This window comes from Oncorhynchus mykiss, chromosome 18, assembly GCF_013265735.2.
Source record: "Oncorhynchus mykiss isolate Arlee chromosome 18, USDA_OmykA_1.1, whole genome shotgun sequence".
NCBI classification, from domain to species: Eukaryota; Metazoa; Chordata; class Actinopteri; order Salmoniformes; family Salmonidae; genus Oncorhynchus; species Oncorhynchus mykiss.
Genome location: NC_048582.1, coordinates 49,772,717 through 49,799,196, shown reverse-complemented (window position 1 = coordinate 49,799,196; position 26,480 = coordinate 49,772,717). Strand labels below are relative to the sequence as shown.

The 26,480-nt window shown below is 42.7% G+C and overlaps 1 protein-coding gene across 5 annotated transcripts in view; it reads left to right on the top strand.

Moving 5' to 3' along the window:
* Nucleotides 1–2,221: 2,221 nt before the first annotated feature.
* The window catches only part of LOC110496426 (DNA topoisomerase 2-beta), a 29,836-nt gene continuing 5,577 nt past the window's right edge, over nt 2,222–26,480 (top strand). For 3 of the 5 annotated variants that reach the window (XM_036953005.1, XM_036953003.1, XM_036953002.1), the window contains exons 1-29: nt 2,222–2,734; nt 7,138–7,380; nt 7,663–7,753; nt 11,869–11,932; nt 14,639–14,784; nt 15,041–15,138; nt 15,596–15,808; nt 16,052–16,225; nt 16,474–16,575; nt 16,724–16,861; nt 17,111–17,249; nt 17,491–17,648; nt 18,729–18,854; nt 19,145–19,255; nt 19,480–19,585; nt 19,809–19,918; nt 20,236–20,328; nt 21,264–21,378; nt 21,735–21,856; nt 22,517–22,665; nt 22,900–23,131; nt 23,477–23,611; nt 23,814–24,014; nt 24,426–24,621; nt 24,721–24,812; nt 24,930–25,085; nt 25,376–25,459; nt 25,759–25,956; nt 26,231–26,396. In XM_036953005.1, coding sequence (XP_036808900.1) covers nt 2,693–2,734; nt 7,138–7,380; nt 7,663–7,753; nt 11,869–11,932; nt 14,639–14,784; nt 15,041–15,138; nt 15,596–15,808; nt 16,052–16,225; nt 16,474–16,575; nt 16,724–16,861; nt 17,111–17,249; nt 17,491–17,648; nt 18,729–18,854; nt 19,145–19,255; nt 19,480–19,585; nt 19,809–19,918; nt 20,236–20,328; nt 21,264–21,378; nt 21,735–21,856; nt 22,517–22,665; nt 22,900–23,131; nt 23,477–23,611; nt 23,814–24,014; nt 24,426–24,621; nt 24,721–24,812; nt 24,930–25,085; nt 25,376–25,459; nt 25,759–25,956; nt 26,231–26,396 — 4,000 coding nt within the window. In that variant the 5' untranslated portion in view covers nt 2,222–2,692. Of the gene's footprint in view, nt 2,735–7,137; nt 7,381–7,662; nt 7,754–11,868; nt 11,933–14,638; nt 14,785–15,040; nt 15,139–15,239; nt 15,266–15,595; nt 15,809–16,051; nt 16,226–16,473; nt 16,576–16,723; nt 16,862–17,110; nt 17,250–17,490; nt 17,649–18,728; nt 18,855–19,144; nt 19,256–19,479; nt 19,586–19,808; nt 19,919–20,235; nt 20,329–21,263; nt 21,379–21,734; nt 21,857–22,516; nt 22,666–22,899; nt 23,132–23,476; nt 23,612–23,813; nt 24,015–24,425; nt 24,622–24,720; nt 24,813–24,929; nt 25,086–25,375; nt 25,460–25,758; nt 25,957–26,230; nt 26,397–26,480 lie in introns of those variants that run through there. The other 2 variants (XM_036953004.1, XM_036953006.1) reach the window with 2 other exon arrangements.

Below are 26,480 nucleotides of genomic sequence, written 5' to 3'. Positions count from 1 at the left end.
CTTTTTCAAATCAATTTAAAGTGCAAATTGTAAACGGGTACTTAGTGATTTGTAAATGTAATAGAGATATTATGATTTGATAGTCAGAGAGCTGTAACATTGATTTGTATGTGCACTTAACTGATCAGCATTGTTTTCTTCCTTATCTTGCATAACAACAGCTAAACAATTTTTATGTTTTTGAACACAGACAGGGAGATGCATTCTATTCCGGGTCTTTTCTTGATCCTTGGAGCTGGTCATGGAGATGGAGCTAGCCGGAGGAGAGGGAGAGTCGTCATGGCAACACTCCCAGATGTTCCGGCGGGCTTTGAATGAGCCGAAGGAATCCTCATTTGAAATTCTCGTCAAGATGGAGGAGGACTACGCTTAATGAGTGTGTTCGATCGCTCTGAGCAAGGCACTACATTGGTTTGCTAATCTTAATAAAGCAATGAGTAGTTATTTTGGGATGCAACATGATATATAGATCAGTGATTCTGCTCAGTGCCTTGCTCAAGATAATCACCTTGAATACACCGACTCTGTTCATAGTCATGTGTAGTGTGTATATTCATAGGCATCTTGGTGCTTATGAGATAAACGGAGGAGTAGTAGTTTGGTGATATTGTTTGTGGGTATGGATGAATGGTAAGGTAGTCCAATAATCAGTCGGGATCTGTGTCTTGAATCAATAATCTTGTATTGATTACAGATCTTGTAATGATGCTGCTTGGGTATTTACTGCCAGTAATGTCTTGAGACCCAGACCCAGACCCAGCTTCTGTATGACACAAAAGCCTTTGTTATCTAGACTGTCTCTGCCAAAAGAGGAGTTACTTACTTGACTTAATCCTCTTTGAACCTTTGGGAGCACATGGCGTCCACCATGGCTTTCCACCTCAAAGGGGACTATGGATCAGTATGGCCTGGCTGTAACACCCTGCCATAACATGGTTCTGGCTCCTGACACAGAATAGGGATATATGACCTGTGAGCCTAAAGTCCATCTGCTATGGAGTTATGTCTGTATCCACTTATGGTTATGGATATACTGGTATTCTACATTTATTTGTGGTGAATGCATGTCACATGCACCGAATACCACAGGTGTAGACCTGACAGTGAAATGCTTACTTACAAGCCCCAAACCAACAATGCAGTTGAAAGAAAAAATACAGATAAGAATAAGAAATAAACGTAGCAAGTAATTTAAGAGCAGCAGTAAAATAACAAGAGCAAGACTATATACAGTGGGATACCGATACAGAGTCAATGTGCGGGGGCACCGGTTAGTTGAGGTAATATGTACATGTGGGTAGAGTTATTAAAGTAACTATGCATAGATGATAACAACAGAGAGTAGCAGTGGCGTAAAAGAGGGAGAGTGGGCAATGCAAATAGTCTCGGTAGCCATTTGATTAGGTGTTCAGGAGTCTTATGGCTTGGGTGTAGAAGCTGTTTAGAAGCCTCTTGGACCTAGACTTGGCGCTCCGGTACCATTTGCCGTGCGGTAGCAGAGAGAACAGTCTATGACTAGGGTGGCTGGAGTCTTTGACAATTTTTAGGGCCTTCCTCTGACACCGCCTTGTATAGAGGTCCTGGATGGCAGGGAGCTTGGCCCCAGTGATGACCTGGGCCGTTCACACTATCCTGTAATGCCTTGTGGTCAGAGGCCGAGCAGTTGCCATACCAAGCAGTGATGCAACCATGCTCTCGATGGTGCAGCTGTAAAACCTTTTGAGGATCTGGGGACCTATGCCAAATATGTTCAGTCTCCTGAGGGGGAATAGGTTTTGTCGTTCTCTCTTCATGACTGTCTTGGTGTGCTTGGACCATGTTAGTTTGTTGGTGATGTGGACACCAAGGAACTTCAAGCTCTCAACCTGCTCCACTGCAGCCCCTTTGATGAGAATGGGGGTGTGCTCAGTCCTCTTTTTCCTGTAGTCCACAATCTTCTCCTTTATCTTGATCACATTGAGGGAGAAGTTGTTGTGGGAGTTAATGTGTTCTTGTTCAAATATGTAAATTGTGCAATCAGTATGATAAATGTATATTATTTACAGATTAAATGTGGTTTCATACACAGTTAATGCCTGGACTACATAGGTGCCTTGGTAAGAAAAAGTACTGCGGTTGGTGTGTTTCTACTACCACCTACTGGTTACAAATTGCAAGTACATGTATTTTTTTCATTCGCTGAATTACCGGCGCCTCGAAAAGCGATCACCGGATTGGTGGGTTACGCTGTTGGGATTGTCGCCGTGCGGATGGTGGAGCCGGATGGAGGCAGGCGGCGGTGTTTTTATTTCTGAATGAACATTTAGGGTATTAAATTACAGCCGTATTAAAAAACTATTTTATTTATACATTATTTCAATTGATTTTGTACTACATGAAATGTTGTGAAACTATTTAACGTTTGGAATTTGTACAGTAATTTATAAATCTAGGCAAGTAGCAAGCAAGCTTTGTTGAGGATTTCAGGCCTAGTTCTAACCACCGCTCGTCGATTTTAACAATAGCCGCGATACACTCCCTCATCCGGGACTATTTTGACAAGACATTTTTCAACTGGTACGAACACAGAAAATATCTCAATGTGGTCCGTTGACTGAAATAATTCCTGAGTTTATGGACTATATTGTATGCAGGACTTTTCAGTATTTTATCTGCTAGTAGCATCACGAACATTTAGGGAAACAAAAGGAAGATGTCCAACGGCGCAGCAGGAAGCGGGGGTCTGACTTGGGTGGTAAGTTACTATTTTGTTAAATGTTGGATTACTGGACAGACTTACTTTATCGCTCCAGGTAGCGTTCATCATTTTGCCAAGATGCACGAGAGAAATTCCAGATTGTCACGAGCTGGACATTCTAAAATGGCCAGTGATGATGCTAACTAGCCAGCAGCTAATACACCCCTTTAAACTAGCATGCGCCTTTTAAAGACGGGCCATACTTTGGTATATTAATTTAGCTATGCTTGCCCGGCACAAGTACTATCACAGATTGGTCCAACAACGTTAGAAGATACATTGTTTTTTCGTAAACATGATGATGTCATTAGGCAACATTGCTTTCCTGCAAGGCACGGGTGAATGAGCCACTTGGCCAATGGCAATGCCCCAAAAAGTTCTTTGTTGCAATACACGTCAAGTGTGATTGATGGTCAGTTTGCATATTTTGCATGCACGCCGTTTGAATATAGAATCTTAAATGTGTCTCAAAATACAGTTATTCGTAGGTAGCCTAATCTATATAAAAAAATATGCTTACATATTCCTTAAATGTATTTGCACGACATTTGGCCAGCTAGCTATAGCAGCTTCCAACCCGTAAATGCAGCGGCACAATTTGGGACCTGTGTGAAGCTAGTCACATAAGGATTTAGCCACAATAGTGGAATTTGCGGTTCGCCTCCAAAATAAAAGTCCACCATTGAAAGTGATTCAAACGGATACAAATAGTGGAATCATGCTATATTTGGACTAGTTAATTTGACAAATGTTTTTGGTTGACTTTAGAATTGCATTGGGGGCATACCCGCATGCACTGTACAGCCTAACATATTGATGTTGCTCCCATGAATTGAAGAATCAGCCTACTCAGTGACACTCACAGAACACAACTGTCTAGAGATAACACAAATATTAGCATCTTCACCCATATGGCAGGAATTGTGGGAAATCATCTTTCCAGTCAGTCTATTTTGTGTATTACATGCTTACCACACTGCTTGCCTTCCAAATTAAATGTACACATGCATGTTATACAATCATTGCACCCACACGGCTTGCAAGCGTCTGCGTAGCCAGGCGCTAAAATACAACTTGGTTCTATTTGTGATGCTTGACTCGCTGCAAGTCCCGCCTCTCCCATCTCTTCATTGGTTTTTAAGAGTATATACCCACGTGGGTGATTGAAAGATAAACTGAGGTTCACACTCCAGTCCAGTTGGTAGTGGTAAGGCACCGTAAAGTTGGTTGCCAGATGGCATATAAAGTCCAAAGAAGAAGAAGCCTGACGGAGGAGAGATTACTAAAAACAAACTCGGTTTAGGGGCGGCAGGGTAGCCTAGTGGTTAGAGCGTTGGACTAGTAACCGGAAGGTTGCAATTTCAAACCCCCGAGCTGACAAGGTCGTTCTGCCCCTGAACAGGCAGGGTGATCAGCTGTGACACTCACAGAACACAACTGTGTAAAGTTCACACAGCTCTTATTAGAGAACTTTAACTGTGGGAAATCAGCTTATAGCCTATTGTGCATATTGAACCTTCATATTGGACTGTACAACCTAAAATAGAGATTGTGCACCCATGAAATGGGCTATTGTTGTATTCAAGTATTCAGACCCCTTCGCCTTATTCTAAAATTGATTAAATTAAAATTGTCCCTCAATCTACACATAATGACAAAGTGAAAACAGGTTTTTAGACATTTTTGCAAATGTATTTGAAATAAAAAAGATACCTTATTTACATAAGTATTCAGATCCTTTGCTACGAGACTAGAAATTAAGCTCAGGTGCGTCCTGTTTCCATTGATCATCCTTGAGATGTTTCTACAACTTGATTGGAGTCCACCTGTGGTATATTCAATCGATTGGACATTATTTGTAAAGACACACACCTGTCTACATAAGGTCTCACAGTTGTCAGAGCAAAAGCCAAGCCATGAGGTTGAAGGAATGGTCTGATGAAACCAAGATTGAATTCTTTGGCCTGAATCCCAAGCGTCACATCTGGAGGCAACCAGGCACCACTCATCACCTGGCCAATACCATCCCTACAGTGAAGCATGGTGGCAGCATCATGCTATGGGGATGTTTTCAGCGGCAGGGACTGAGAGACACATCCAAGACAACGCAGGGGTGGCTTCGGGACAAGCCTCTGAATGTCCTTGAGTGGCCCAGCCAGAGCCTGGACTTGAGACCATTCGAACATCTCTGGAGAGATCTGAAAATAGCTGTGCAGCGACGCTCCCCATCCAACCTGACAGAGCTTGAGAGGATCTGCAGGGAAGAATGGGAGAAACTCCCCAAAAACAGGTGTGCCAAGCTTGTAGCGTCACTCCCTAAAAGACTTGAGCTGTAATCACTGCCAAAGGTGCTTCCAGAAAGTACTGAGTATATGGTCTGAATACTTATGTAAATGTGATATTGCAGTTTTATTTTTTATAAATGAGCAAACGTGTCTAAAAACCTGTTTTTATATGTAATTTATTGGTCTGGATACTTTCCGAATGCCCTATAGAATAGGCTGAATGCTTAATGTGGCTCATTTCACACTGGTTTTTAGAGTCTCACAATAAAAAGCGAAGATAATATTTGGATGAACTCTACATAGTTGTATTGTGTTCTGTGCAACATCCAGCGGTTAGAGTGTGAATTAAACCATGACATAGGGGGAGGGTCTGTATTGAGCAAGTGCAGGTACTTATTATTATGGGCCTAATAATAAAGATGTCATTTAAACATACAAATATTTTCCTTTCATTGTGACATGAACACAACCAGTCATGGCATTTTCATGTGACTGTCAAACAAATCACTTCAAAAAGTAGGCTACCTGTGCATGTTCGTCCACTCAAAATAACTCACGCCATTTGATGAATGGAAATAGACTTCGCTTACAAAACATGATGTTCAGTGATTGCCATTGGTGAGGCCTATATTAATTGGTGCGTCTTGCTGACAAATTGCTGAAACTGTTCCGGGTAAAACGGGATGGTCAAATGGCTAGACTGGGCTACAATGTGTATTACCATTGCCGGTAGCCTAGCCTCTGAGCCAAGGCAATTTTTAACACATGGACACACAGAATAGGTAGCCTACATTCAATATAATAAATTAGTTAAATAAAAACACGTTTTACACCCTGCTTCATGAGTTAATGCCTGGAGTCTTCACACATCCTCCGTGAGACGCAGGCTGGAATGCCGTCTCAAGGTCATGCAGGATTCTTTCAGATCGTTTAAGCAACCAAGATTAGGTTCTTAGCAGACCTAGTATTTAATTCTCTCAATATTGCTTTTTTGTAGTTCTCTTATCAAAGCAACTATCCCAGAGTGGTGAACTATCATGTGAGCTAAATGGATGCTTTGGCTTGATAAGCTGATTATGACTTGCTGTGCGAGTTGGGGTGAACCACAGACTATATTGGGTGAACTTTCTTTGGTCCACTGTTTGTTACTAAAAGGTTGATGAGCATTGTGAGGGTCTGTTGCTCAGATACCTCCCCATAGAGAAATTTAAACTGGTCTCAAGTGCCACAGGTGACAGGGACTGCATTATTCTCAACCACTGTGTTTGTTATTACACAGTTTATATAGTCTTATTGCATGCTCAAGGGCTCTGGATCAATTGTATACCTTACCACACAAATACACTTTAGATCAAGGATCATTAACTAGATTCAGCCACGGGATGTATTTTTTCTTGAGCGGATGGTCAGGGGGCTGGAATATAATTACAAATAATTTCTATACAAAGAAATTGACCGCAACAGATATATTTGACTAAAACATAATCATTTCAAACCTTACTAATATGTGTATACAATCACATATACAGTATCTCTATAATGCGTAGGAATACTTGGAGCTGGTGTTTTTAGTCTTTTATGTCCCAACAAATTACAAAAATATAATTTTTAAAAAGATGCTCTTTTTTTTGGCTCAGAACTTGGGGTGGGATATAAAATCCCCTGCAGCCCAAATTGTTCCCGCAGGCTGACCATGCTAGCAGTATTTACATTTTTATTTGATAAAGTTTGCTCCTCAAGCACTGTCACTTTTATGGCCTCTCCTTAGGTGCAATCCTAAGCATTTAACAATGAGATCCACTGCCTTAAACAATGGTGTCTTCTGCGTGCGTGTGTGCCGGGCAACTAGCCTAACCAAGTAAACCTTCCAAGTTGCATCCAACCCACTAATCGAGCAACCAACCAAAGCGTAAAGGAGCATTGAAGGAACATTTTGAGGCTACACTGGACTAGTCGGACGATCCAAACAGTAGAAGTGGGGAAAAAACGGCTACTGCTGTGCCTTTTCTAATGGGCAGCTCTGATAATCAGCTGCTAGTGCCTGCAGACACAGAGTTCAATTATTTATCTTTAGTGTAATTTTTAACAAAGTTGTGCACATGTGTCTAATACCAGACCCTCTTTGATAAGAAGAATGCTGCCAAAAAGAGGGAGGAGGAGGCAGCCGCGGCGGCGGCAGCTGCGAACGGCAGGGGTGATGGGGGCAAGGCGGAGGGAGGAGGAGGAGGAGGAGGAGGAGCCAAGAAGAAGGGAGGAGATAAGATGTCAGTGGAGAGGGTGTACCAGAAGAAGACCCAGCTGGAGCACATCCTACTGAGGCCAGACACCTACATCGGCTCTGTGGAACCTGTCACCCAGGTGGGTTAGGTTCATCATGTCTGTAGACCTCTAGCTTGTGTTCAGGAGGGTGCAACAGAAAACAAAATTGTGCTCCAAATTTTTGGGGGTGGGTAACATCTTCCTGTTTCACTCCTGTTTTGTGCCTACAGAAGACTCATATTCTAAACAACATTAGTTACAACAACAACAAGTTCTGTACCTAGATCTAACAGAGAAATCTGGTGTTGCTCTTTGTTGTTGATGTGTAGTGAAGTATTATGAATGTTTAATAAATAAATATATTTATTTCGCCCCTTTCAGCAAATGTGGGTTTTCGATGAAGACCTTGGGATGAATCTACGAGAAATCACTTATGTCCCTGGATTATACAAAATCTTTGATGAAATTCTTGGTAAGTCTATCAGGATCTTTTAAAACAGAACATACACAGGTGACAACGTGGTCATTATGAACTAGCTAAAGCCCTCAGTTCATTTTTATTAAGCTGTGGTATTACTGTATTGGCCTCTGATGGGCCTTCCCTCAAGGTAGAATAACGGTGAACCAAAAAGCAGCTGGATTGATTCCACGAGCCGACTAGGTGAAAATCTGTCTATGCCGTTGAGCAAGGCACTTAACCCTCATTGCTCCTGTAAGTCGCTATGAATAAGAGAGTCTGCTAATTGACTAAAATCTTTTTGGTTGAGTTAGATTTTATTTTAGGTGTACTTTGCTATGTCATATAAATAAAAAAACGTTTTGGAACCACTGTGCTAAATGATTCAAATGTAAAATGTAGATTTTTTGTATAAATATATATATATATACACACACACACACACACACACACACACACACACACACACACAGTACCAGTCAAAAGTTAGGACACACCTACTCATTCAAGGGTTTTTCTTTATTTTTACTATTTTCTACATTGTAGAATAATAGTTTTGATGTCTTCACAATGATATAACACATATGGAATGTAGTAACCAAAAAAGTGTTAAACAAATCCAAATATATTTTAGATTCTTTAAAGTAACTACTCTTTACCTTGATGACAGCTTTGCACACTATTGGCATTCTCTCAACCAGCTTCACCTGGAATGCTTTTCCAAAAGTCTTGGGAGTTCCCACATATGCTGAGAATTTGTTGATTGCTTTTCCTTCACTCTACGGTCCAACTCGTCCCAACCACCTCAATTGGGATGAGGTCAGTTGATTGTGGTTGTCAGGTCATCTGATGCAGCACTCCATCACTCTCCTTCTTGGTCAAATAGCCAATACACAGCCTGGAGGTGTGTTTTGGGTCATTGTCCTGTTGAAAAACAAATGATAGTCCCAAGTTCAAATCAAATTGTATTGGTCACATGCAGATGTTATTGCGAGTGTAGCGAAATGCTTATGCTTCCAGTTCCAACAGTGCAGCAATATCTAACATGTAATCTAACAATTCCCCAACAACTACCTAATACACACAAATCTAAGAAAAGGAATTGAATAAGAATATATACATATAAATATATGGATGAGCAATAACAGAGCGGCATAGGCAAGATGCAATAGATGGTATAAAATACAGTATATACATAGATGTGTGATACAAGAAATGTAAACATTATTAAAGTGACTAGTGATCCATTTCCAAAGTGGCCAATGATTTCAAGTCTGTATGTAGGTAGCAGCCTCTCTGTGTTAGTGATGGCTGTTTAATAGTCTGATGGCCTTGAGATTTAAGCTGTTTTTCAGTCTTTCGGTCCCAGCTTTGATGCACCTGTACTGACCTCGCCTTGTGGATGGTAGCAGGGGGAACAGACAGTGGCTCGGGTGGTGGTTGTCCTCGATTATCTTTTTGGCCTTCCTGTGACATCTGGTGCTGTAGGTGTCCTGGAAGGCAGGTATTTTGCCCCCGGTAATGCGTAGTGCAGACCGCACCACCCTCTGGAGAGCCTTCTGGTTGTGGGCGCTGCAGGTGGTGATGCAGCCTGACAGGATGCTCTGAATTGTGCATCTGTAAAAGTTTGTGAGGGTTTTCGGTGACAAGTCAAATTTCTTCAGCCTTCGGAGGTAGAAGAGGCGCTGTTGTGCCTTCTTCACAACACTGTCTGTGTGGGTGGACCATTTCAGTTTGTCCGTGATGTGTACGCAGAGGTACTTAACTTCTCTCCTTCTCCACTGCTGTCCCCCCAAACCAGATGGGATGGCGTATCGGCAGAATGCTGTGGGAGCCATGCTGGTTAAGTGTGCCTTGAATTCGAAATAAATCCCTGACAGTCTCACCAGCAAAGCACCATCACACCTCCTCCTCCATGCTTCACGGTGGGAATAACACATGCGGAGGTCATCCGTTCACCGACTCTGCGTCTCTCAAAGATGTAGCGGTTGGAACCAAAAATCTCACATTTAGACTCATCAGACCAAAGGACAGATTTCCACCGGTCTAATGTCCATTGCTCGTGTTTCTTGGCCCAAGCAAGTCTCTTCTGCTTGCCTCCCGAGTGGCGCAGTGGTCGCAGTGCCACTAGAGATTCTGGGTTCGAGTCCAGGCTCTGTTGCAGCTGGCCGTGACCGGGAGACCCATGGGGCGGCGCACAATTGGCCCAGCATCGTCTGGTTAGGGGAGGGTTTGGCCAGCAGCGATGTCCTTGTATCTTCGTATTGGTGTCCTTTAGTAGTGGTTTCTTTGCAGCAAAATCGACCATGAAGGCCTGATTCACACAGTCTCCTCTGAACAGTTGATGTTGAGATGTGTCTGTTACTTGAACTCTGTTTTCATCTGTGCTAACCTATTTGCAAAAAGGTTTTCTAATGATCAATTAGCCTTTTAAAATGATAAACTTGGATTAGCTAACACAATGTGCCATTGGAACACAGGAGTGATGGTTGCTGATAATGGGCCTCTGTACGCCTATGTAGATATTCCATAAAAAATCTGCTGTTTCCAGCTACAATAGTCATTTACAACAATAACAATGTCTACACTGTATTTCTGATACATTTGATGTTATTTTAGTGGACTAAAGAATGTATTTCAAAAACAAGAATTTCTAAGTGACCCCAAACATTTGAACGGTCGTGTATATTGTTAGTGTATATATTGTTTAAAGGAACTCCGCCCTGCTTTAAACTTACTCTCTTTGAAGTTGTAATAGTGGAATGCCCACGGTGCACTTTTGAAATTGGTTAGTGCTACATCAGTTTCTCTTGTCATGTTAGTCATTGCATACCTTAGAGAGCTATTTATAACTTTTCAGAAATATCCAGATCAACTAGTCCATGTCAGCTAACGTTTTTTAAAGTTTTTTTATTCCATAGATATTGTTGTAATTTTTTTGTCACTCAAATCACACAAATACACATTAGACATGGCAAAATGTATAGATTTGCAAGAAAATTAGCTTTAAAACCGCAACATTTTCTCTGCACCCCATGACAAAATGTGTACCAACAAGAGGGGTGTGAACAGTTTGTGTCATGAACAGTGCTTATGCCCATAAAAATAAACATGGCGCAGGGGAGCACAGGATGTTCCCCAACGCTGAAAGGGGGGCCCTCGAGTGGAAAAAGTTTAGGAACCCCTGATTTAGCAGACACTCTTTTCCAGACAGACTTACAGTACATTCAGTAAATATATTGTTGTAGGTAGGATGGTATCGAGATGAAAACAAGCTTTTTATCTTGTCCAACAATATATCTGTAACATCTATTACATTTAACCTGTTGTGTAGAGGAGCTAGCTTGTTCCTGTGTGTTCTGTGGACAGCCTGGCCCCCCTCCTCCTTGCTCTTACTCATGTAGCCATTTGTCTGGAATGAAGAGCCGTCTGATGAAATCTTTTATTGGTTGTCAGTTACACACTGATTAAGACAAGCGGCAGCAGCATAATTTGCTGGTCTATGTTATGTGTTTGGCTGACTGGCACATTCAATATGGGGTACAACCAATTATTGTATTGCAAAATGTCAGGCTTCTGCATTGATAAATACCCTGTCCTGATACAGTATGTTTATACCAGGCACTACCTTGAGTGATCAAGCAACTGGAAATCAGTCGCATGCAATGGAAGAAGACAGGAGATTAGTTTTTTGCTCCACACAGTGTTAATTTAGCTGTTTTATAGTGGTGATAAGGTAATGACAGCAGTCTGTCCTCGCTGCTCAAATATTCACTAGTTCCTACCACGGCTATATAATTATTGACTAGACATAACTCGCACAGGGTCAGTCCACACCTAATGTCACCTTACAACCCAAGCAAAAGCTTGAAATGAAACAGGCCAACCAAACCGTATAACTGTCAGGAGACTCGACTGAGGCTATTTGACTTTTCAATATGTTTCCAGTATGAGAGACTTGAAAGGATGTGGTTTTGGATTTTATAGGCCAGGCAACATTTAGTCTATTGATTCTCAAGTGTGTCTAAAGTTCTTGATGAAAATGTGATTATCTTCTCGATAGTCTTATCAACACAATTAAATCCCTGCAATCTACTTCTCCTTTGAACATGTTTTTCTCTACTCCACAGTCAACGCAGCTGACAACAAACAGCGGGATAAGAGCATGTCAACCATAAAGATCTCCATTGATCCGTAAGTACACATGCACAGTAAGCAGTTGTCAATCAGTAGTCAAGTCCAGTTTGAGCCCAAAAACCCTACTGTGCACGCTGCATAGGTAGGCACAGCAGCTTCCCTCTGTTGCAGTTAGTTGTCATCTATCCGTCATTATCATAAGTTCTGTTTAACAGTTCTGTTCTATGACGGCAGAGCCGTCTGCTCCCCTTGAGGTCATGCGTAGCAGTGTTGGAAAAGTCATTTGAGCATAGCAGCTCCACCCCCCCCTAGAAATTGTGCAGTGGATGCTGCCTAGGTAGGTGCAGCAGCTTCTCGTCATTGGAGAACAATGGCTCCCCCTGACAAATACCATTTTGCTGTTAGAATGTAGGTCTCTCTAGACTGGCTTTTAGACTGGCTTTTCAGTGATTGATCAAATAAAATAGCGGAGTTAGTCCATGGAAATGGTTCTGGTTGACCAATAAAATAAGCCTGCAGCCCAGTAGTTCAGCTCACTAAGTAGCCTTATAAATATACAGTCCCTTCAGAATGCATTCATACCCTTTAACTTATTCCACATTTTGTTATAGCCTGAATTGAAAACAAATGTCATCCATCTACCCCATAAGGACAAAGTGAAAACATGTTTCATTGTTTTTAGCACATTTATTGAAAATGGATGACAGAAATATCTCATTTACATAAGTATTCACATCACACCCCTTAGTCAATACATGTTAGAATCACCTTTTGGTAGCAATTACAGCAGTGAGTCTTTCTGGGTATGTCTCTAAGAGCTTTGCACACCTCAAATTGGTTGTTCAAGCTCTGTCAAATTGGAAGTCTTGCCATAGATTTTCAAGAATACTTAAGTCAAAACTGTAACTCTGCCACTCAGGAACATTCGATGTCTTCTTGGTGAGCAACTCCAGTGTTTTAGGTTATTGTCCTGCTGAAAGGTGAATTCATCTCCCAGTGTCTGGTGGAAAGCCACCACTATGCTTGTGTTGTATTGAATTTGCCCCAAACATAACTCTTGGTATTCAGGACAATTGCTTTGCCACATTTTTTGCAGTATTACTTTAGTGTCTTGTCATAAACAGAATGCATGTTTTGGAATATTTTTATTCTGTACACTTCTCAGTTAGGAGGCTAGTATTGTGAAGTAAGGACAATGTGATTGATCCATCCTCAGTTTTTTCCTATCACAGCCATTAAACTCTGTAACTGCTTTAAAGTCACCATTGGCCTCATGGGGAAATCTCTTAGCAGTTTCCTTCCTCTCCGGCAACTTAGTTAAGAAGGACACCTGGAGCTTTGTCGTGACTTGGTGTATTGATACACCATCCAAAGTGTGATTAATAACATCACCATGCTCATAGGGATATTCAATGTCTGCTTTTTGTTTTACCAATAGGTGCCTTTCTTTGCGAGGCATTGGAAAACCTCCCTGGTCTTTGTGGTTGAATCTGTGTTTGAAATTCATTGCTCGTCTGAGGGACCTAACGGATAATTGTATGTGTGGAGTACATAGATGAGGTCGTCATTCAAAAATCATGTTAAACACTATTATTACACACAGAGTCCTTGTAACTTATAATGTGACTTGTTAAGCACATTTTTACTCCTGAACTTATTTAGGTTTGCCATACCAAAGGGGTTGAATCCTTATGGGCTCAAGACATGTCAGCTATTCATTTTTTTATTGATTTGTACAATTTTCAAAAAACATATCACTTTGACATTATGGGTTATTGTTTGTAGGCCAGTGACTAAAATCTACATTTAATCAATTTTAAATTCAGGCTGTAACACGACCAAATGTGGAAAAAGTCAAGGGGTGTGAATATGTTCTGAAGGCACTATCAAGGCATGCAGTTTTTTCTGTGGGAGAATGTATTTGAAAAATGCGAAGCATCCATTTTGTTTAAGTGATCTGCCCACTGTGATGTCTGTGTGTGTGTGTTTTAAAGCCAGCGTTGTGCATGGTTCTGTGGGGTATTTAGCCGTACGTTGATCTGTGGCACAGTGTTAGCTAGCAGCAGGGGGTTGTGGTAGAGGCTGATAGATTTCTGGGGCGAGAGAGGGAGAGGGAGAGAGGTCTTAATGAACAGTTGGCTCTGCAATTCAGGGAGCTCATTTAACATGCTGTTCACCTACGGCACGACATCCACAGCAATCTGCACACACAGCAGACTGCTGAACGTCAGAGTGTCCTTCAGAGAGCTTCCCTGTCTCCTCCCTGTGAGGCCAGGCCTGTCTGCATGTCTCTCTCTACCACCCTGTCCTGTCATATCTCTCTCTACCACCCTGCCCTTTCATATCTCTCTGTGCTTTCTCCTTTCTTCTTCTCTGTTGCTCTCAAGGGCTGGAATTTATAATGGTTTTATATGAATGTTGGAGCCCCGTTCCAGAGCTTAAATCATCACACGTTGGGCTTATTTAGTTTTGCTGTGTTGCTCTACAGTGTGTTTAAAATCACAGTCCTAAATCCACTGGTTTGGCAAATGGGGATTGGTTGCAGTATTGTGAAATGTTGATGTTTACATGCCAGAAAGGTCTGGCTAGATTTATGTTTATTGAACTAAATATAATTTTACATCTTATTTTATTTTAAACATTTTTTTTACCAATATGTTATTTATGATCTTAATGTAAAGGTTAGTACAGCTGATTCTGGCTGTCCTGTGAAGTTCTTTCAACTCTTTGTTTGTTCCTACGCTCATCGTCCCCTTCCTTCAGTGAGTCCAACACCATCAGCATCTGGAACAATGGTAAAGGCATCCCTGTGGTGGAACACAAAGATGAGAAGATGTACGTTCCCGCTCTCATCTTCGGACACCTCCTCACCTCCAGTAACTACGACGACGAGCAGAAGAAAGTCACAGGTGGGAAAAATCACTCTGAAAACGAGAATCGAATTCATTTATGAATTTTTCTTTGTCCCTTTATGTAATAACATTTCATATGGTTTCGATAAAGCTTTAGACAGAACGTTTAACCTGAAATGTTTAGCTACTGAATAGCTGAATAGTTTTGTAGTTCCCCTTGCAGTGCTTAGTACCACTACACTGGAATTAGTGAATGACTATAGGTCAATTTCTCCACGGATGAAAGCACGTCTCCCTTCTGTTTTCCTCCTAGGTGGAAGGAACGGGTACGGTGCTAAACTCTGCAACATCTTCAGCACAAAGTTCACAGTGGAAACCGCCTGCAAGGAGTACAAACACAGCTTCAAACAGGTACAGACAACGAGAAAGCACAGCGTGATTGCGATCTGTTGTTTAGTCAACCTTGAAAAGAGAATTCTTCAAACAGCTAAGCACCAGTGGTTGTTTTGTAGGAGTACAGTATGTGACTTGTGAGGGGGTGAGTATGAGTTGATTCTCACTGTCAGGTGTGGTCTCACAGGATTCTACGTTGATATTGTAGGATTCTACATAGTTTTGGGGGATTTCTGTAGTTTCTCATAAACCAGATGGTTTTTGTGGTTTGTCCTACAATTGTCACTTTCAGTGAAATGACTCAACAAAATAGTGATAGTTTGTTCAATCAGTGCACAGGGCTTTTTAATTAACTCTTATCTCTTTGATAGAGTTTCACAATACAACCTCATGATTCATTCTAGTTTCCTTAACATGTGAAGAATGTAGTACATTTCATGACAATCTCTCTCCCCCTTTTTCTCCCTCTCCCTAGACTTGGCAGAACAACATGGGGAAGACGAGCGACTCCAAGATCAAGTTCTTTGACGGGGACGACTTCACGTGCGTGACCTTCCAGCCGGACCTGTCCAAGTTCAAGATGGAGAAGCTGGACAAGGACATCGTGGCTCTGCTCACCAAGAGGGCTTACGACATCGCTGGGTCCTGCAAGGGCGTCAAAGTCATGCTCAACGGGAAGAAACTCCCTGTAAGCCCCTCCCCATTTAACCACACATAGTAAGATGGGCTGTCCCATATACACAGAATACATGCTGTACATAAGGTGCCAAGTCTTGGAAGACCCTGGTCGAAACATTTTGAAATGAAATATAACGGCCAATTTCACTACACCTGTTTCAATACAGTGTCATTTGCTAATAACTTTTCCAGAACCGGAGCCACAATCCAGACCCAGTTTATGCTCTCACCTGTCCTTTCCCTCTCCTCCCAGGTGACAGGATTCCGCAGCTATGTGGACCTGTACGTGAAGGACAAGCTAGACGAGGTGGGCGTGGCTTTGAAGGTGGTCAACGAGTCGGTCAACGAGCGCTGGGAGGTCTGTCTCACCATGAGTGAGAAGGGATTCCAACAGATCAGCTTCGTCAACAGTATCGCCACCACCAAGGTAACATCCCCTCAGGGAATTACGTTGTTAAGTCTGTTATATTACCAGAACTATACCCTTTGATTTGGAAAACTATGACTTGACCAGTCTAGGAATAATGGACAGAAATGAAGTGCGTTTTGCATGTGTAAATATACTGGGACGCGTGTTCATTTAGGTGCTATTCACATGTTGTAGTATGACTTGAATCACTTTCAACCACATCAGACATGTTTTATGTACTACACTGCTTGTTTTGTGTCATTCAGGGTGGCAGACACATTGATTATGTGGTGGACCAGATCGTAGCCAAGCTGATAGAAGTGGTGAAGAAGAAGAACAAAGCTGGTGTCTCAGTCAAACCCTTCCAGGTTATTTATTACCATCTTATTAATGTGTTATTACTATCGTGTTACTACAATAGTGTTACTAGTAATTCCATTGTTAGTGAACTGGGATAAGAGCAACTTAATGTAACGTTCAGCTACCATCTTAGTGCTTTACTTTTGTCTGACTCAGGTGAAGAACCACATCTGGGTGTTTGTGAATGCGTTGATCGAGAACCCGACCTTTGACTCCCAGACCAAGGAGAACATGACCCTCCAGACCAAGAGCTTTGGTTCTAAGTGTCCTCTGTCTGAGAAGTTCATCAGAGCAGTAAGGAGATTCTTCTTCATAAATGGCTGTTCTTTACCACAATGAAATATCACTACCTCCTAAATGTATACATGTGATGTTGGGCCTTCACTCTTCACATACACTGTTTCCTCACAGAGAGGAAGTTATTTACATTGAATTGGTATCATATGATCTCTAAAATCAGTTCCAGGTCCTTTCTTGTGTTCTCTGTTCACCTGGAATATTAAACAATGATATATCATATTAAATTCTTTATTTTGTCTGCAGGCGACCAACTGTGGCATCGTGGAGAGTATCCTGAACTGGGTCAAGTTCAAGGCCCAGACACAACTCAACAAGAAGTGTTCTTCAGTGAAGTACAGCAAGATTAAAGGCATCCCCAAGCTTGACGACGCCAACGATGCTGGTAAGACAACCACAACTACACTGCTCTGTGTGCATAAGCCCTACGATGTTCCTAATCTACTTATCCATCAAGAGGGCCTCTTTTACCAATGTTTATATTGAAACTAGTTGAAGACTTAAAATTAGGATGGGGGAACAGAGCTAGGTTGTTGTGCCCACCCCTTTTTATAAAAAATGAGGGGAACACTAAATTGTTTAAACACACACTGAACTGCACGTCTTACCTCTGTCTTCACCCCCAGGTGGTAAACACTCGTCAGAATGCACTCTGATCCTGACTGAGGGAGACTCGGCCAAGTCCTTGGCCGTCTCCGGCCTTGGTGTCATTGGGCGAGATCGCTATGGTGTCTTCCCACTACGAGGAAAAATTCTGAACGTACGAGAGGCCACACACAAACAGGTTAGTGTCAGGTTAGTGTCTAAAAAGTGGTTAGATTGGGCTGGGATTGTGTATGAGTGATTACAATTGAGATGATTAATGTCTCGAGTGTACACCAAAATGATAAGTAATCAAATCAAATCAAATGTATTTATATAGCCCTTCGTACATCAGCTGATATCTCAAAGTGCTGTACAGAAACCCAGCCTAAAACCCCAAACAGCAAGCAATGCAGGTGTAGAAGCACGGTGGCTAGGAAAAACTCCATAGAAAGGCCAAAACCTAGGAAGAAACCTAGAGAGGAACCAGGCTATGTGGGGTGGCCAGTCCTCTTCTGGCTGTGCCGGGTGGAGATTATAACAGAACATGGCCAAGATGTTCAAATGTTCATAAATGACCAGCATGGTCCAATAATAATAAGGCAGAACAGTTGAAACTGGAGCAGCAGCACGGCCAGGTGGACTGGGGACAGCAAGGAGTCGTCATGTCAGGTAGTCCTGAGGCATGGTCCTAGGGCTCAGGTCCTCCGAGAGAGAGAAAGAAAGAGAGAATTAGAGAGAGCATATTTAAATTCACACAGGACACTGGATAGGACAGGAGAAGTACTCCAGATATAACAAACTGACCCTAGCCCCCCGACACATAAACTACTGCAGCATAAATACTGGACGCTGAGACAGGAGAAGTCAGGAGACACTGTGGCCCCATCCGATGACACCCCCGGACAGGGCCAAACAGGAAGGATATAACCCCACCCACTTTGCCAAAGCACAGCCCCCACACCACTAGAGGGATATCTTCAACCACCAACTTACCATCCTGAGACAAGGCAGAGTATAGCCCACAAAGATCTCCGCCACGGCACAACCCAAGGGGGGGCGCCAAACCCAAGTAATCTTGTAAACAAATAAATACTCAAGGGATTTCCGTAGATCGTTTCCCAAAAGTGCCGTAAGGACCGTTCCGATCAACAGAATAATTTTATTAAGATCAGCTGAAGCTAAACTCTTTTGGGTTGAGTCCACCAGAGCCAAGGTGGCCCACCCTGCCTTAGTCAGGTAGGGGAAACACTGACACGTCCATGTTTCTCTTTCCCACCAGATCATGGAGAACGCAGAGATCAACAACATCATCAAGATCGTGGGTCTGCAGTACAAGAAGAGCTACGAGGACCCAGAGTCTCTGAGATCCCTACGCTACGGCAAGATCATGATCATGACCGATCAGGTTCTAACTTTTAATCAATCCCACCAACGCCCGACGTCTACAATTGACCCATGTCTTGCAATTATCATCATAATCAATAATTGTAATAACTATGAGCGTAAAGCATCTTTCATACATTATCCATGCTCTTAAGGTTCATCTGAAATGGCGTGCTATTCCCTATATAGTATGGTGTAGTGCTCCAAAAGTAGTGCACTACATATGGAGTAGGGTATCATTTTGGATGTAACCTTGGGTCATAACAATCCATCCTAATAGAAGGTTTCTTTGTGTTGATGATCTGCTGACAGGATCAAGATGGCTCCCATATCAAGGGTTTGCTCATCAATTTCTTCCATCACAACTGGCCATCCCTGCTCAAACACACCTTCCTGGAGGAGTTCATCACGCCCATCGTCAAAGTAAGACTCTGTACGGCTGGTCCCAATTTTCTCCCTGCCACTTCCCCTTTGCCCGAACTCTTCACTGTTTGCAAATCTACACCGGCTGAAACCTCCATCATAGGACTACATGACACAGTCGAGATTGCCGATGTTTGAAGTCAGTTGCCATAAGCGGACAATGTTTAGATTGGCTTAAAGCTCTCAACCATGGTTGTAATGCTGCTTTTAACTCTTTCCTGCAGGTGAACAAGAATAAACAGGAGCATGCTTTCTACAGCATTCCAGAGTTTGACGAATGGAAGAAACAGACGGTCAACTTTAAAACCTGGCATATAAAGTACTACAAAGGTTTGTTCATCACATGTGGATCATCCTCCAAACTAACCATTATTGTTAACCAAGCTATTCTGTTTCACACTACCGAGGCAATTCGAGCCAAACTCTTCTGTGCTGGCCTGAATATATGTCCACCATAGTTGCTGGACCATGCTGAACATATCTGAGCCAGCTCAGCACAGTTTGGGTTGGCATGATAGTGTGAAAAAGGTTTGAGTGTTTATTTGTGTTCCAGGTTTGGGTACCAGCACAAGCAAGGAGGCCAAGGAGTACTTTGCAGACATGGAGAAACACCGGATCATGTTTAGATACGCCGGGACAGAGGACGACGCTGCCATCACACTGGTGGGTTTACCATGGACACCACTCTCTCTCCTTTTTCCCTCTAACGGTCTTTCAATAGTTTCTCATTAAATATACAGGAAATAGATAGAAAAGTTAGAAAATAAATTCAAAAAATGGCTCGACGAATGTATTCATCAAGCTAGTTTTGCTGTCGCACAAAATGTATTACCCATCCTTCTATCAACTCACACAAGATGGCTTTGGACTTTATTTGTCTGTGCTCTGCTTGGGAAATCCTTGTCAAATGGAGGGGGGACTGACAGTGATGTCATTTGACTGACACTAACAGTGATCTATCCATTGCTGCCTGTCTCTAGGCGTTCAGTAAGAAGAAGACTGACGACAGGAAGGAGTGGCTCACCAACTTCATGGAGGACAGGAGACAGAGGAGGATGCACGGCCTGCCAGAGGTGGGTGGGGCTGACTGTGTGACCGACTGTGTAGAAACCTGGGTCTCCTGCATGCCAGAAGACTGTTAGCCCACCTTGCTTAAAGAAAAGATTCACCCATTTTTAATGTTATATCATATTTGTGCATCTCTGAGTGATATTCTGTCAATTCCCGGGGTCATTTCATGTTTTCATGTGTATCTGTGCCATTCACCATTCAAGCAGGCTGAAATACAGCCACTATAACACGTTTTGCATACCTCCTATAGAGTAAATCTCCAGGTCTCACGAGTGTGCTAGGTTCCATCTGCGCTGTGAGAGACTGTCCAGATCATTCACATCAGGGCAGATGAAGGAAAGGAGGCGTGGAGAGGAAGCAACAGACTATTGAGAAGCACCCTGTGAGAGACTGTTGGATATTGGAGTTTGATGAAAGGAAGAGGACGTAGACTGTTTTAGATCTGTCTGTTTGTCTGTCAAACAATCATCTCTTCACCATGGGAGTTACTTGGACCATGATGTGTCACAGCTTGTTTTAGAGTCTTCTAGCTGGCTCCTTTGATTCACAAGCATCTGATGATTTATGCTGTCAGTGTTCCTCACATATCCTAAGCATTGAAATGGAAATATTCCCCCAAAACACGCCAATCAGCCTAGTTCTGTTGTTGACGTTTAGTAAAATGACTCTTTACTGTTTATCACTGATGTAAAGTAGCAGCTGCTTTCCCCATGTGAATCCCATCATAGCCAGGTCTGACACTGATAACATCACAGCGCCGTTCATTTCTCTCTCATCCTACAGCAGTACCTGTACGGAACACCGTTTTGTAATAGACTCTGTTGCTGTCGGTCGCTGATGCAAAGTAGACACTTCTCTCCCATGTGGTACTGATAGACCATAACAACATCACAGCCCTGATTTCAAGTCCTCAATCTCTTTTATCATCCCCACTCAGCAATACCTGTACGGCACGCAGGCGAAACACCTGTCCTACAACGACTTCATCAACAAAGAACTCATCCTCTTCTCCAACTCTGACAACGAGAGATCCATCCCATCCTTAGTGGACGGTAGGTATGCAGCGATGCACTAGACTAGCTATCTCCCTGGACGTTCGTTCTGTCTTTCTAGTTTTTCTTGTGTTTGTTGTCAAATGGCGTTTGAAGTTTAAGGGATCTGAAATGCCTGGAAACTTGTCATTAACAGAATTCTTCACTGTCCTCTGGATGCTCTGGTTATGTGTGTGATGTGGTCTCCTTTTGATGATGGCGTGTAGAATTATTTGTTTAGTTCAATCCCCATTAGCTGTTTTGGTGCAACACCTACTCCTCCTGCGGTCCACTTGTGATCCCCTTTTGAAGACGTGTGTGTGTGTGTGTGTGTGTGTGTGTGTGTGGTCCCCTTTTTGATGATATTTTGTGTGCAGGTCTGAAGCCAGGTCAGAGAAAGGTACTCTTCACCTGTATGAAGAGGAATGATAAGAGGGAGGTGAAGGTGGCTCAGCTGGCTGGTTCAGTGGCAGAGATGTCTGCCTACCATCATGGAGAGGTTCGACACTCTTACACAGTAATAGGAAATATACTTACACAGCTATAGGAATTATACTTACACAGCTATAGGAATTATACTTACACAGCTATAGGAAATATACTTACACAGCTATAGGAAATATACTTACACAGCTATAGGAAATATACTTACACAGCTCTAGGAATTATACTTACACAGCTATAGGAAATATACTTACACAGCTATAGGAATTATACTTACACAGCTATAGGAATTATACTTACACAGCTATAGGAATTATACTTACACAGCTATAGGAATTATACTTACACAGCTATAGGAATTATACTTACACAGTAATAGGAATTATACTTACACAGCTATAGGAATTATACTTACACAGTAATAGGAATTATACTTACACAGCTATAGGAATTATACTTACACAGCTATAGGAAATATACTTACACAGCTCTAGGAATTATACTTACACAGCTATAGGAATTATACTTACACAGCTATAGGAATTATACTTACACAGCTATAGGAATTATACTTACACAGCTATAGGAATTATACTTAACTAAGTATATTTCGTATAGCTCTGTATCTTCCACTTTAAATCAATACTGTTTACAGATAATGGGAGCAAAAACATTGTTTTGACACGTGTGCCTCTGTATGTGTGTGATCGTCCAGCAATCCCTGTTGATGACAATTGTGAACTTGGCCCAGAACTTTGTGGGCAGCAACAACGTGAACATCCTGCAGCCGCTGGGTCAGTTTGGTACCCGCATCAATGGGGGCAAGGATGCTGCCAGCCCCCGTTACATCTTCACCATGCTCAGGTAAAGCCTCCCAGGGTCAAAACATAATTGTGCCAGCAATTTGATGTCTATTACTTGTATTACTTGTATGGGCCACTGGGCCATCCTGAAGTGCAGTAATACCTGTTTAATTTTAATAAATAAAAATGGTTGATGATACATTTAATGTCTACTTTGTTTATACATCACCTTTCATAAAACACACTGAAAATGTTTAAAACATGTATTTATTATGAAGTAATGTCACTTGCTCAGTCCCCTGGCCAAGATGTTGTTCCCAGCGGTGGACTCCAGCCTGCTGAAGTTCCTGTTCGATGACAACCAGAAGGTGGAGCCAGAGTGGTACATCCCCATCCTCCCTTTGGTGCTGGTGAACGGGGCCGAGGGCATCGGGACGGGCTGGGCCTGCAAGATCCCCAACTACGACCACAGAGAGATAGTCAACAACCTGTACCGCATGCTCAACATGCAGGACCCTCTGCCCATGGTGAACATTTGGAAGTTTGAAACTTAATTGATTGCGTAAGATAAGATCAACTTTATTGTCCCTGAGGGGAAATGTGTCTTGGACATACAAGCAGCGCTGTTGTCCATTTGGTGTAAGGATTTTATTGCTAAAAACATATCAACTCAGGTAATATTTGTGTAGATTGATACTGTTATACATGAAAAAATATAGCTAAAACACATTTTTGAGTAGAATTGGATAAACCACCAACTTTCTGTGTCTGCTGTTGGTCAGTTATAATTAGATGTAATCCTATAATGAGTAGGTCATGTACTGTATCATAATAACGGCTAACTGAATATTCCTACCTCTCTCCTCATCCAGCTGCCCAGCTATAAGAACTTTAAAGGAGTGATCCATGAGTTGGGTCAGAACCAGTACATGGTCAGTGGCGAGATCTCTGTCCTGGACAAGAACACCATTGAGATCACTGAGCTGCCCGTTCGCACCTGGACACAGGTACACTATTGCAGGATACACCTGTCCAGCACATCACACCTGTCCAGCACTTCTGGTCATCTGGTTGCTTTGACTGAATTCATAAATGAACGAAGGATATATTGACATGTTGTTTCTATGCTGTGATATTATTTGTTAGTTTTTGTAATGGACTTTCCCTCCCTCCCTCCCTCCCCTTCTCCCTCTATCTCCCTCCCTCCAGGCCTACAAGGAGTCGGTACTAGAGCCCATGCTCCAGGGGACAGAGAAGACTCCAGCTCTGATTAATGACTATAAGGAGTACCACACGGACCAAACCGTCAAGTTTGTAGTCCGTATGTCTGAGGAGAAGCTGGCCCAGGCAGAGGCTGCTGGACTACACAAAGTCTTCAAGCTACAGTCCAGCCTCACCTGCAACTCCATGGTTAGTACCCCTCCTCAAATCGGGGTCCTATTCACTAAGAAAATACCCTGAAACAGGGAGAAACTACCTGAGCTTGTCCAATGATAAATGCTTATTTTTGTTATCCGTTTTAAAACGTTTTGCTACGGTGTGCCCTATACGAGTCCCTACTCTGTATTTGAGTTGAACTGATACCTGTATTGACTCAAATTGTTGATTCATTATGCACACCTCTTTGGATGAAGTACTGTTTTGTGTGTGTATATAGAGGACTCCTCTTATAGGAATCACATCTGTCCGGGATGATGGGATTCTTTGGAATTAATCTTTCATCTTAAAGTGAAGATCATTTTCAAGTGTTCCATGGTTTTAACCAGTTTTAGTGTTTCTATTGTGGAAAGGAGAGGTATCTGAAGACGTTTCTGCCCTCAGGTGTTGTTTGACCACATGGGCTGTCTGAAGAGGTATGACTCGGTCCAGGACATTCTCAAGGAGTTCTTTGAGCTGCGGTTGCACTACTACAAGCTGAGGAAGGATTGGCTTGTGGGGAGCCTGGGGGCGGAGGCTTCCAAACTGTCCAATCAGGCACGATTTGTGCTGGAGAAGATCGAAGGAAAGATCACAATCGGTGAGAATTTTACCTGCATGTCTCTCTCTCTCAAAGGGAAGGATTCTTTATTTCAGTTTGCTATTTGGTATAGAATACTGATATATTGTTTGTCTACAGAGAACAAGTCTAAGAGGGAACTGATCAGGATGCTGGTGCAGAAAGGCTTTGAGTCGGACCCAGTGGCGGCATGGACCAAGGCACAGGAAAAGGTACTGTTAGCATCCTGCCACTGTCCACCATTCAGCCCTGTGATTGGCTGAGACAACTTGACGCTTCAAGTTTGTATTCTGATTGGGACTATGTGTCTTCCTGGTCTCTCTCTATAGGCTCTGGAGGAGGACGATCATGATGGTAACAACAGTGACAGCTCTGTGGACTCTGGGTCGTCGTCGGGACCAAACTTCAACTACATCCTCAACATGCCTCTGTGGTGCCTGTCCAAGGAGAAGGTGGACGAGCTGCTCCGACAGAGAGACATCAAGGTACTGACTGCTGACTCCGAGAGGAAGGGTGTAGACACCCGACTGTCAAGGACTTCAATTCGAAATATCTTTATCGTCCCCAAAAGGCTATTAATTTGCAGCAACATTACATACCATTACACAAGTAGGCAAGGTCTTCTAACGGTTGTGTGTGTTCTGTTCTTGGGGCATAGTAAGGGCACATCAGTACTTTTTTAGTATGTGTATGTGGTCCTGGCGGGAAATGAACCCACAACCTTGTTGTTGCTAGCACCATATCTTTAATCAACTGAGTGTGTGTTGTTCAACAGAAAGGAGAGTTGAATGAGCTGCAGAGGAAGTCTCCTGAGGACCTGTGGAAGGAGGACCTGGCTGTCTTCATTGAGGAACTGGATGTGAGTGGTACTAGCTCTACATGCAGTGGTGCCACTCATCTCTGAGTCACTGTTTAAGAAGAGACCACTGTGATGTATACCTGCTTGTGTGAGACTGCTTTTGTTGAGGTCGGTCGGTTACCTTCAGGGTCTCTTTCTCCTGGCCTTACTAAAGCCGGATCTATTTGTAGAAAATGAATTTATTTTGTTTGGGTTTTATTATCTCCTTTCATTGTAAACCGTCAACATTGATGTCACCTCAATATAAGTGACGATTTTCAAAAGGTGACGGGTGTATTCTCTCCCCGTCTGTGTGACAGAAAATCGAGGCCCAGGAGCAGGCAGACATATGTGCAGGTAGAGGCACCAAGCTGGTGAAGGGCAAGGTGGGCAAGCCCAAGGTGAAGAAACTACACCTGGAGGAAACGTTACCCTCGCTGTACGGCCGCAGGGTCGTGCCCACCATCACACAGGCCATGAAGACTGACGCCTCCAAGAAGATGACCAAGAAGAAGAAGGTAACACATTTAGTTTTAAAATGGATTATGCCTCATTATTAAAGGCCCAGTCTGTGGTAATTGTTTTATTTATACCCATTGATTCTTGAAGAATATCACTTATCAATGCCTTATGAGCTTAGTTCAACTGTATAACTCCATCACAAAATAAAGCTCCATTGTTTGCCCTGGTCTCAGTGTGTTTTCAGGCTGTAGACATGATATATCACTGTGTGTGTGTGTGTGTGTGTGTGTGTGTGTGTGTGTGTGTGTGTGTGTGTGTGTATCCTCTCAGGGTGATGCGGACCTGGTGATGAAGCTGGAGTTTGATGATGAGATGGGAGTACTGGGATCAGACGGAGGAACAGGGGAGAACTCCCTCAACTCCTCCTCTAATACACCAGCCCCAACCCCAGCCAAGCCCAAGGCCCCCCGGGTCAAACGGGAGAAGAAGGAGCCAGGTCAGCAGATGTTCCATTCTCCTTTCATGTGTCTGTCATCTTAGTGAGATGGGTTCAGTCATGAATTAGGGGAGAGGGGGAGAC